Source organism: Carassius carassius, chromosome 26, assembly GCF_963082965.1.
Source record: "Carassius carassius chromosome 26, fCarCar2.1, whole genome shotgun sequence".
NCBI classification, from domain to species: Eukaryota; Metazoa; Chordata; class Actinopteri; order Cypriniformes; family Cyprinidae; genus Carassius; species Carassius carassius.
In genome coordinates this window covers 318,308-330,702 of record NC_081780.1, presented here as the reverse complement: position 1 = coordinate 330,702, position 12,395 = coordinate 318,308, and the positions used below count along the sequence as shown (strand labels likewise).

The 12,395-nt window shown below is 33.6% G+C and overlaps 1 protein-coding gene across 1 annotated transcript in view; it reads right to left on the bottom strand.

Moving 5' to 3' along the window:
- The window catches only part of LOC132105426 (glutamate receptor ionotropic, kainate 2), a 40,188-nt gene extending 28,096 nt beyond the window's left edge, over positions 1-12,092 (bottom strand). Inside the window, exons 1-3 of the mRNA XM_059510508.1 lie at positions 11,683-12,092; positions 1,798-1,965; positions 74-331 (exon numbers count right to left, since the gene is read on the bottom strand). Of these exons, the coding sequence (XP_059366491.1) occupies positions 74-331; positions 1,798-1,965; positions 11,683-11,797 (541 nt within the window). The 5' untranslated portion in view covers positions 11,798-12,092. The remainder of the gene's footprint in view (positions 1-73; positions 332-1,797; positions 1,966-11,682) is intronic.
- Positions 12,093-12,395: the final 303 nt, after the last annotated feature.

Genomic DNA, 12,395 nt, shown 5'->3' with positions numbered 1-12,395 from the left:
TATTCTTAAAGTGCAGCACCCAGTGTGCACACTAGTGCTCTCTCTAGTGTGTCTGTGATTGGCTGATGCTCACCGGTGCTGTCGTCATACACCACCGTCACCGTCCTCCACCTGAAGAAGTGCACGAGGTCCAGGATGGCCCGGCTGAGCGAGCAGAAGTCTGGATACAGACTGATGTAATACGAGTCTCTGTTATCAGACACCTGGTGCTTCCAGCGCGTCTGGATGTGAGGCACGCCCAGAGCGTTCGAGATCGACTGCACCGCATTGGCTGACGAGCTGTGGGAGGGGCCAAAGATTGCAGCCACGCCCAGGGACAGCTGCTCGCAGGCTGTGATTGGACGGCAGAAAACAGACAGGGCCAATCAAACAAAGATAAAGGCTCAACATTCTCGATTATTTAAAAACGTTAACATTCTTGGTTTTAATTCACAAAAATTTCATTCTTGAGGACAATATTTGTCTGAGATACAACTGTTTGAAAATCTGGAATCTGAGGGAGCAAAACAAACTAAATATTGAGAAAATCATCTTTAAAGTTGTTCAGATTAAGTTCTTAGCAATGCATATTACTAATCAGAAACTTGATTTTGATATTTTTACGGTAGGAGATTTACTAAATATCTTCATGGAACATGATCTTTACTTTTGATTTGATTTGGCATAAAAGAGAAATGTATAATTGTGACTCATACTGATGACTGCTTCTGTGCTGCAGGGACACATATACATTTACTTTTATTTACAAATATATACAGTATTTTTTAAGTTTTCTTTAAAAATCTGTTTTTTTTTATTTACACGTTTTCTTGATTTTTATCTACAAACATTTGTATTATTGACTTGTTTTACAACTATTTACTTTTTTTGTAATTTAAATATATTCACATATTTTGGTTATTTACAAATATTTATATTTAGCTTTATTTACCATTTATTTTGTTTTCTTATTTAAAATCATTGACATTATTGGTTTTATTCACCTATGTTTTAAGTATTTTCATGTATCTTATCAAAGATTTACATTCCTGGTTTTTATTCAAAAATATTGATATTTTGGGCTTTTATTATTTTATTTTATTTTTTACAAATGTTTACATTCTTGATTTGTATTCACATTGTTGTTTTTATATACATTTTTGATTTACGAATATTTACATTTTTGTTCTAATTTACAAATATTAACTTTTTTTTTTTTACATTCCTGAGAATTGTGTTAACGCATATATATTTATTTTTTCTCACAGAAAGCAATCACACAGAAATCCTTCAGAGCACACGTCTGAGGGGGTTTTTAGTTGCTCAACAGTATAAATCTACTCACGTTGTTTTTGGCTTTGGATCAACATGATGATATAATTTATTCCATCATGCTCTCTGAATAATTGCAGACACGTTTCTCCTCCCTTTGCATGTGATTTTTGGTAAAAACAGCTTGGAGGTCACTAATGCACACACTGAAATCATGCGAGTCTGTGTTAAACTCTGACAGCAGAAGCTCTTTCTCTAAATTTCACTTCCATTTCAGCGTAACCGTCACATCTGAAAGCATCCTGAGAAAAAAGGGTCATTAAAATTACAAATGAGGCTTTGGGCTTGAAATGACAAAGTGCAGGAAAACAGAGCAGCGTGGGAAGGAGAAAAGAGACGATTTTCAGGAAAGTACTCGAGTTAAGAGAAGAAAACGTTTGTGTGTGTTTGTAGTCCATTTGCTCACCTAAATACTGACTTCTTGATAAAAAAAAATGGGGGTTTAATTTAGTAATGAGGTTTGTATTGATGAATATTTGGGCTCACCCTTCCTGGAGGCCTCGAAGCTGTCGAACACGTTGATTCTCTGGATGTCGTAGGTCAGTGTGGTGTTGGGCAGAAGCGTTCGGTTCCTGTTGATGGTGTTTAGAGCGAATTTAAAGGCCAGCTCCTCTGGTCCGGACGGGCCGCTCTCTATCGACTCAAAAATGCCCCCTGCAGAGAAACACCATCAGATTAACCCTTAAACTCCCGAGAGACGCAGCACTGAGGTGAAGGCAATACCACACAAAAACAAATGTAATTTATGCATTTAATAATTTACTTTAGTCCATTAATACTCAAACACATTTTCAAAACTGTGCCTCTTTTTTTCTAAACTATTCACACAAATCCACGAATTGCACACAACATGCAAAATGCCTCTCATCTCTTTAAAAAATAAAGCACAAACATCACAAACACATCACAAAAGCAAACAGACGTCAAATTAATTCCTGTTAGATTTGTGTGTTGTGTTTTGCAAAAAGTGTTTAATGAAAGTGAAAACTGAGTCAAAGGCCGAGAATTAGTGTATGGTTTAGCAGATGTGCAAAACGTGTGTTTTTTATTAACCCTTGTGCGTTGTTGGGGACGTTTTCGTCCACTAGGGGGTTAAAGTTGAGTCTTATTTTGGCCACAACTTTCCCTGTGTTTGAGCTAATGGAATGATTTTTGGTGACAAATCTTATTTTGACCCTTATTTTGGGAAAATGCTTTGAAATTTTTAAAAAACTCAACGGTACGCTGTGGGCAAATTCACTACCCTTTCAGGATGTTCGTGGATGAAAACATCCACTAAATTAAACTGCTGTAAAAATGTATCAGATAAATATTTTTTTAGCATAAATCTATTAATCAACCTCAGTCCTGATCAAAACTACCAAATGTTTAAAAAAATTCCTAGATTTTAACTCTTTAATTACCAAGCTCATAAATGATGTCACTGATTTTGGGGAAAAACACACACAAAATGACTTATTTTCAATATAAAAGTAATTGTGGCTGGATTTTTTTTTACTTTTTATAACAGTCTTGGGCATGTCAAAGATTAGTAGCAACATTGGCTTTGATGCATTGTTAGTTTTTGTGCAGCATTAGATTTTAACTTTTTCTCCTTCATTTGTTGTTGGTGGCTGTTTTTGCCCCATTGACTTCCATTATAACGACATTTTTTGATTGCAAAGCCATGACACCATATAATCATTGGTGACCATTAACCATTAACAAAAACTAAAAATGCATCAAAGCCAATGTTGCTACTAATCTTTGACATGCCCAAGACTGTTATAAAAAGTAAAAAAAAATCCAGCCACAATTACTTTTATATTGAAAATAAGACATTTTGTGTGTGTTTTTCCCCCAAATCAGTGACATTATTTATGAACTTGACAATTAAAGAGTTAAAATCTTGGATTTTTAAAAACCATTTGGTAGTTTTGATCAGGACTGATTAACGCAAAAAAAAAAAAAGGAAAAAAAATATGAATCTGATACATTTTTACAGCAGTTTAATTGAGTGGATGTTTTCATCCCGAACATAACGAAAGGGTAGTGAATTTGAACAATCCACAAGGGTTAAGAAATATATTGATTTTTTTTCACAAATAGTTACATTTTATTTGTTGTTTAAATATTTACATTTCTGCTTTTATATATTAACATTTACATTTTTATTTACACATGAAATGAATTGAATTGTTTTATTTTTATTTACTTCAGATAAAAGCATCTGCTAAATGAATGCAAAATAAATCAATAAACAAATGATATGCACTGCATATAATGCACCTCGTTCTCAGCTTCTGCATTAAGTGGAAACGAGCGAGAACGAGTGCGACACACCATTAAACGCTGGATTTGAGCTGATAATGTGTGAATGTGAGACAGCGCTTAGAGTCTGAGAAAACAATTAACATCACAGCCGTTGCTCATACACTGATATTACTGAAATCTGTGTGTGTGTGTGTGTGTGTGTGTGTGTGAGAGAGAGAGAGAGAGAGGGGGAGAGAAAGAGAGAGAGTGTGTGTGTGTCTGTGTGTGTGTGTGTGTGTGTGTGTGTGTGTGAGAGAGAGAGAGAGAGAGGGGGAGAGAAAGAGAGAGAGTGTGTGTGTGTCTGTGTGTGTGTGTGTGTGTGTGTGAGAGAGAGAGAGAGAGAGGGGGAGAGAAAGAGAGAGAGTGTGTGTGTGTCTGTGTGTGTGTGTGTGTGTGTGTGAGAGAGAGAGAGAGAGGGGGAGAGAAAGAGAGGGAGTGTGTGTGTGTGTGTGTGTGTGTGTGTGTGTGTGTGTGTGTAAGAGAGAGAGTTTGTGTCGATTCTCTCATTAGTTTTTCTCTCCCAGAAGTCCGTCTCATATTTCAGATGTTGCTCATGAGACTAATTAGAAGACGATTCATTCAGATATTCAGTTCGTCTCAGACGTGTATTTCCTCAGGAGACAGAAACAGACCCAGACCGTCATGCGGTGATGTGAAAGGAGCTCAGATCACTGAGAAATGTTTCAGCTCATACTAAGATGTTTGATTTGATTCAGTTTAGAATGAATCAGTGGCTTTGAACGAATCGTTTGAACTGATGAATCAACGACTCACTCGTACAGAGAGACATTCGCTGCCACAAACGTACTGAAACAAACACAGAAGATCCAGTGAGTTCCAGTTGTTAATGTTTTTGAAGGACGTCTCTTCTGCTCACCAAGGCTGTATTCATTTGATCAAAAATGCAGAAAAATTTAAATATTATTTTAATCTAAAACAGCTGTTTTCTGTGTGAAAAAAAGTATTAATTTCTTACTTGCCACAAAGTTCTAAATAATAATGTATCACAGTTTCCACACAAATATGAATGTTTTCAACATTGATAATAATCAGAAATGTTTCTTGAGCAGTAAATCATTATATTTTCATGATTTCTGAAGATCATGTGACACTGAAGACTGGAGGAATGATGCTGAAAATACAGCGGAGCATCACAGAAATAAATTACACTTTAACACAGATTCACACAGAAAACAGCTGATTTACGTTAGAATAATATTACACATTTTTTACTATTTTTATTGTATATTTAATCAAATAAATACAGTTTTGGTGAGCAGAAGAGACTTCTCTGAACAGAAACACTATCTACTGTACAGACGGACATTTAGGAATTTTCCAGCTGAATTTAGTCTCTCTCTCTCTCTCTATCTCTCTCTCTCTCTCTCTCTCTATCTGTGTCATTATGACAAAGCTGTTATCCTGCTTCAGTCTGTGTGCTGCTAAAAACAGCCTAGTCGAGCCGTGAGCTGGAGATTTTATCCTCCTGCAAAGCTAAAATGTCAAGTCTTTGCTCAGGGGAAGTGTTCTTATTCTGCACAAAGCAGCAGCTCTCAGATCAGTTTTCAGAGGATATTACAGTGGTGTTTCATCTGCACTCACTCCTCAGATCAGCCGAACACTGACACACAATCAGAGAACAGCTTTCATCTCAAGACTGTCGAGGAGAAACTGCTGAGATGTTTCAGATGCTTTTGTTTCAATGCATCATGCATTTTATCTCATTGGATATTGTTTGTTCCACAGCTAGTCACATTTCAACAATATTCAGACTTCTGAACTCAATATAATTGCTTTCACAATGGAGAGATTTATGCTGATTCTGTGCATGATTTTAATAAATGCATTTAAAAAAAACGTGATAATTAAAATAGATGCAAATGGGTGCAAAAAATATGCACCACATTAAGCTATTTTCATATGCAATTCAAATACATAAATCTTATCTCTGTAATTTTCAAATTATTGCTATAAAAATATAGTGGATTTTTTTTGTAAATATATTTTAATTGAAATAATTAGTTTGTAAATGTTTTATTATATATACACAATTCAAATAATACACAAATATTCTGTAAATATTTAGTGATTTGGTGATTTGTGAATATTTAATAGTTTTTAAATATATTATAAGTAGCCTAGACAAAATTCAAAAACATAAACTTAAAAGCTGCAGTATGAAACCTTTAATGAAAAAAAAAAATTGAGCAAGTATATAAGACATTATTGTTTAAAACGTCTCCTTAACTTAGCTCGATTTGCAACGGCTAACTATTATTAATAATAATAATTTATAATTTGAGGGGTCGGGAACGATCTCGTGGGAACATGACGTCATTCGTCTTTGCGTGGTTACGTCACGTCCGTAAACAGAAAGAAGCAGCTTGTGTGGAGCGTTTGTAGCGTCCTGTGAAAGTGAAAACTTAAGCTCAATGTAGTAAAGTTCTAAACGACTGTCATCGTCACCTTTTTTTAAAACTAAGAAACGCGAAAAGTGGCGAAAGCTCGGAGATCTGAAGGGGTTAATGTCAGGTAATAATTTTCATGTTTTAAAACATTTAACGTACGTTTTTATTTTGTCACAACAAAAGCTTTAGACATGTGAGTCACTTGTTCAGATGACATTTTCCTGATATATGCTGATAAAGTCCTAGTATGATGTTTGTCGATGATTTCAAACGTTTATCACTTTCGCGGGACTGTTTTCTTAAATCCAACGAGTTTACTGTCCGCGCCCGCAAATATTTTAATTTAGTTTATAAAATTACATTTAGAATACTCACAAATTCCCGTTCTGAGGGGAGAAGATGTAAACCACTTCATAAAGTTAATTCATTTCATAAGAAGAGTGCTGTTTATTTATCCAAAAATGAAAGTCTTTACAAATGGGATTTATTTTTTTAACAACAGTTCAACGAACAAGAAGTTATTTAAAAGACTTATGTTTTAGACACCATATTGTCTGTTTTTAATCTATTTCTTCCACACAAATAATGCCAAACACCGTCACAGCACTGTTCTGTGTCTCTGAGCAACATGACAGTGATTCGTTCCTGAGTGAATCAACCGTTTAAATGAATCGGTTCAATCGCAATGATTCACTTATTAACACTGACTTGCTGCCACCTACTGGTGGTTTTAATTTCACATTTAAAGTATCTTTTATTATTTAAATAATTTCAAATATAAATATTCAACGTTTTGTGTTTAACATATCTAAACATCTTTTGTAACTGCAGGTTAAAAGCATTCATGTCCTGTATCAAAAAGAGTGTAAATGCATCTAGACTCCTCTTCAGACGCAGCTTCTGTGTTTCCTCTAAACTAAGAAGATTAATTTTATTGATACTGATTTAATTTGCTTGGTAACAGCCCAAATGTCTTACTATTCCAATTCACTGATTAAATGTTTTTTTTTTGCTCAAGACATAATGCACACGTTTAGAAAAAATGGCTTTATAAAGATAAAAAAATTATTTTTTGTCAATTTTCCTGTCAAAAATTCCGTCAAAATTTTTCCTGTCTCAATGCATTCCTCTATATGTTTTATATATATATATATATATATTTATCATTTTATTTTTGTAAAAATTATATGCAAATAATTCGTTTGCAAATATTCTTCTAAATATAGTTTTTTATATGCAATTCATACTTAATATTCTAAATATGAAAAAAAAAATTATATATAGTGTAATATTTATTGTAAACATTTTATGTAAATTAATAATCATTTTACTGTATATTTTATTGTACATTTTATTAAATGTTAATTTTGATGAATGGTTAGAATGAAGAGAAGTGATACACACAGTACTGAAGGACTGTGTGTGTGTGTGTGTGTGTGTGTGTGTGTGTCTCAACACGAGCAGCAGCAGATAAAACACAGTGTTGTTTCATTCGTGACCTTTGGAGCGAAACGAAACACACAAGCATCACTGACTCAGGATCTCACATCATTCTCTCGCCCACTCGCTCTCATTGCCTCGTTTGACCTCTGACCTGCGGCTCCCAGGACTCAGTTTGGTGTCTGTGAGGATCTGAAGGCGATCTGTCAAACTCTATATTTCACAGAAACGCTCTGTTGTTATCCAGACCTGACGGCTGTTTTCAACATCACCAGCTGAAAGAAACACTGCGATCAACCCTGATCTCAACACAAATAAACCGTCTTCCTGAGCAGAAATCAGATGATTTTTAATCATTAATGCACTTGACTTACCCTGGATATAAATGAATTATAAAAACAGAGCAATAATTGAGAATTATAAAATATAATAGTTTTATTTTATTTAATAACATTTAATGTAATTTATTTGATAATATCTCATTGTATGTTTCTAAATATATTTATTTCAATATTATATAGTTTATATATAAATTATAATTTAAATGTATTCTAAAATAATGTTTAATATAATTTAATTTATCAAATGTATATATATATATATATTGTTAAATTAAATTATATTAAATATCTTGTAAATTATTTTAAAACTAAAGATATAAAATATTAAATTAGAAATTCAATTAAATTAAAGATATAAAATATAAATTGTGAAAATATATTTTTTAGCATTTAAAAATCATATTGTTATGATTAGTGTTGTATAATTCATATATTATAATTTCTATTTATTATTTAATATATTCTATTTAATATATGTGAAATTAATTAATAACAAAATTAGAATTATGTATTTGGACATGAATTAATAGATTAATTTAAATGCCAAAATGAATAACAGTAACTACAAAAAAATTATGTAATGGAGTGTCAGTTGATTTTTTTATTTTTATTTAACATGCATAAAATGAATTATGTTGCTGAAGTTAATGTTAACCACATGAATTGTGTTTGTGTGAGGATATGGAATCAATCCATCTTCGGCGAGTGTGTGCCGCGCATGCTAATAGCTAATGGTTTTCAGCTTTGTTCCTGAAAGCTCTGCTTGTATTTTTAAACCGTGAAAGGTGCAATTTACTGCCGCAGAAAATAGCCGTGCCGTTTCTGCCGTCTGGTTAAACGAGCTTTGTTCTGGTTTAAGTGTGGTTTATCACACGTTTGGTCTCTCGCACAACCCTTCATCAAGACTCCTGAAGATCTGCTTTTACAGACATAAAACTGAACCCATTTAACATGCAAAGCCAAAAAACTGAATGCATCGAGTCACGACACACATCTGCAGCCTGCAGTGACATACAGATGCAGTCTGACTGCAATTAATGACTGAAATCAGTTTTCTTCATGTCATTTAAAGTGTTAGCATAATGCAGTATTAGTTTTTATTTACTATCAAATAGATCAAATTAATTAAAGTGATTTAAAAAATTGCTTTAAGAATGAATAATATTTAAATATTTTGTTATTTATAATATATGTTGTGCCACTGGGTGGCAGCACATGATTGTTAGAACGAGTGAGTCATTCATTCAACCGATTCGTTCAAACGACTGATTCATTCAGACGTCTTTGAACGGGTTAATGAATCACTGACTCACTCGATTCGTTCAAAAACGTGGATTCAGTAAGTAACTTTTCTTTTTTCTTCTTTTTTTATTATTAGATTTTCTTCTTTAGTATTGTTGTCTTGTTTTCTAGTATAAATCACTAAGAATTCTTGAATTTACAAGTAAAAGGACTTAAGATATTATGTCTTGTTTTCTGAAAAAAATTACAGAAATTGTATGAGTTTTTGCTTAAAACAAGCCAAAAAAAAATCTGCCAATAAGGTAAGAAAAATAATATTTTTTAGCCTTCGATTTAAGATTAAATACTGATTATTCACATTCAGTGAATATAGTTTTAATGCAGATGCTATTTATATTTCTATATAATTAATAGTAAACAGTTTAAAAATGGTGAATTTATAAAAAGAAGTTATGAGCCACAGGCCTGTATTTAGGAAACGAATCACTGAGTCATAACAGAGGAAACGAATCACTGAATCATTGTTCTGAACACACAATGCATCAGATGACTCTTTTAGGCAAAGTCTTCCAGCTCCTTCAATAATAATAAACTCAATAATAAAGCATCACTTAAGAGACTCTTACTGTAAGTAGATCTGAACTGTTCTGACTGTTGATGCAAAACTAAACTGTCCCAAAACTATATTCTTTTGTGTATTTATGTCATTAACTGTTTCCAGCTAAACTGCAAGTTTAAATGTAGTTTTAAATTACATATAGATTTTATTACAAGCTCATTTAATTTCTACTATTTTGTATTATTACATTTATTATTAATTTAAATCTTATATTTATTATTTAAATTAAAATGTTCATGTTTTTTACACTGATTTAAAGGCCTAGTTAATTTCTTGTTATTTATTATTAAATTCAGATGCAATTTTAATTTCTATTATTTTTATTTTAAAGTTATTGTATAAATTATTACTTTTTTCCCCTCTTTGCAATTAACATTTTGAACCCACTTGCAATATACATTCAATTATTATTTTTTAATTACAGGTATTATGAAATTAAATGCCACTTTAATTTTAAATTATTTATTTAAGTGCAAATTAAATATTTTTAATTTTAATTTTTTTTTAAGTAGAGTATTACAGCAATACAGAAATATTTTAAATGTGCAGTAAATATTAATTACATTTATTATGTTCTTAAATGCCCATTTTAATGTCCAATTATTATTTTTAAAAAACAGTTTTATTATTGATTTAAAGCTTACATATATTATTAATTTAAAGTATATTTAATTATATTTAATGAGGCTGATGATGAACAAAGATGCTCTTCTTCACACACACATCTGTGCTTCTGGAGGCTCATAGCAGAGCGGACGCGTGCCGGCTCCTAAACACACACACACACACACACACACACACACACACACTGATGAAGCCTGTGACGCTGAAGACTGATGAAGACGAGCCAGCATCACAGGACCAGCGAGATCACGCACACTTCATAAACGCAGCCGTTCATCATTGACCTTCTCTGACCACACCACACGTGTCAGACGTCACACACTCGATCACTGTGTTTACTTCTGGACACAAACAGTGTTTGTTTGTGTTTTTTGGACATGCACAGGACTGATAGATTCACAATGTTTCATGCAAGAATAAAAATACAGTCATGGTTTGAAATAATGGAGGCACGTTTTCCACAGTTTCTCACTTTCTTTGAACACAATGCATGAAGAATGTTATCGTGTTTATTCATTTGCTCACTGTAAAGAGTGAAAAGAGTTTTTGTCTGTATATATAACATGCCTTAGATGTATTTTGCATTGAAAATGCACTTTTGTTCTTACAAGAATTGGTTTTTGTCATAGTTTCCAAGTTGCGAATTTAATTGAAATTTAAAATGTTGTAATTCCATTTATTAAATTTAATAAATATATCTTCTATTTGTTTTGTATTTATTAAATTTATTATATATCTAAATCTTGCATTTATTAATTATTTAAATGCTAATTTATTTTGTGTTTTACTTGTTTTCAAATTTATTTACATGCATATTTAATTTCAAATTATTTATTACATTTTTAAAAATTAATTTTTTTTGTACTTACCTTAAATACATTTAATTTCCATTTTTTAGTTACTATAATTAAATGCACATCTTATTTCTAATAATTGTAGTTTTCTAAGTTATTATTGTAGAAATTGTTACTGTATTATTGCATAAATTAATTAGTGTATTTTTCTTCTTGCCATAAACATTTTGAATCCGCTTACCATGCGCATGCCAAAACACAAAACGAAAACGGTCATAACCAAAAACACAGCGCATGCATGTTCAGAATTAGACATATGTAGGCTAAAGTCACAAATCTGGAAGTGAGTCGCACTGAATAAACTGTCAGAGATCTCAAGATGAACAATGCAGCCGTCTGTGATTAGTAATTATGGCAATTTTGTATGACATGTTTGACCACATCACAGCTGATTATCGATCTTCAGTTCACAGATGTGATTCCGCCAGGCCTGATCTCACACACACACACACACACACACACACACAGTGATGCATCACACACACACGCACACACACACGACTGATTCAGAGTCAACGAATCAATCAAATTAACAATCGATCATCTCTCACCGAATCTCAGCACGTGCGGCATTCCGCTCGAACCGGCGACGAACATCACCACCGTCAGTCTGATCACGAGCCCCGGTAACACCACCATCATCATCATCATCCTCTTCATCACCATCCGCGGCTTCACGAACACGGCTGACGCGTCCGCGCGCGTCACGGCATGACCGTCCGCGTTCAGCGCGCGTCTCTCCGGTTCACGGAAGCGTGTGTGAATCCGCGATACTGCACTGCACCGGATCTAACGGAGAATCACGGAGACTGCATGCGAGTCTGTGCGCGGGCGGGGGGCGTTCATTCAGACGAGCGCGTCACGCACCGCGCGGAACACCGACGCGCTAAACGCGAGCGTCAACAAGTAGTCGTTAGGGGCACACGTTGTTGTGCATTCAGCACGGAAACATTCAGTGAAGAACCGTGCAGATTCCGTTCAAGCCCTGAGTTCAGCTGTGATTCAGCACCACGGACAGAGACGCATCCTCATCTTTATTTATTAACCATCACATGACCTCCGCAATCTGTTTTGCGCGAGATATTAGAATGACGCCATGCATGCATGAACGATGTTATCATATTTATTCATCTGCGCACTGTGAAGAGTGAAAGTGTTCATTAGAAACTCTTTCTGTCTGTATGCAACATGCTTCACTGGCCACAAAGCTGTGTTTTGCATTAAAATACACTTTTGTTCTTAGAACAGATTATAGAGCAGTTCA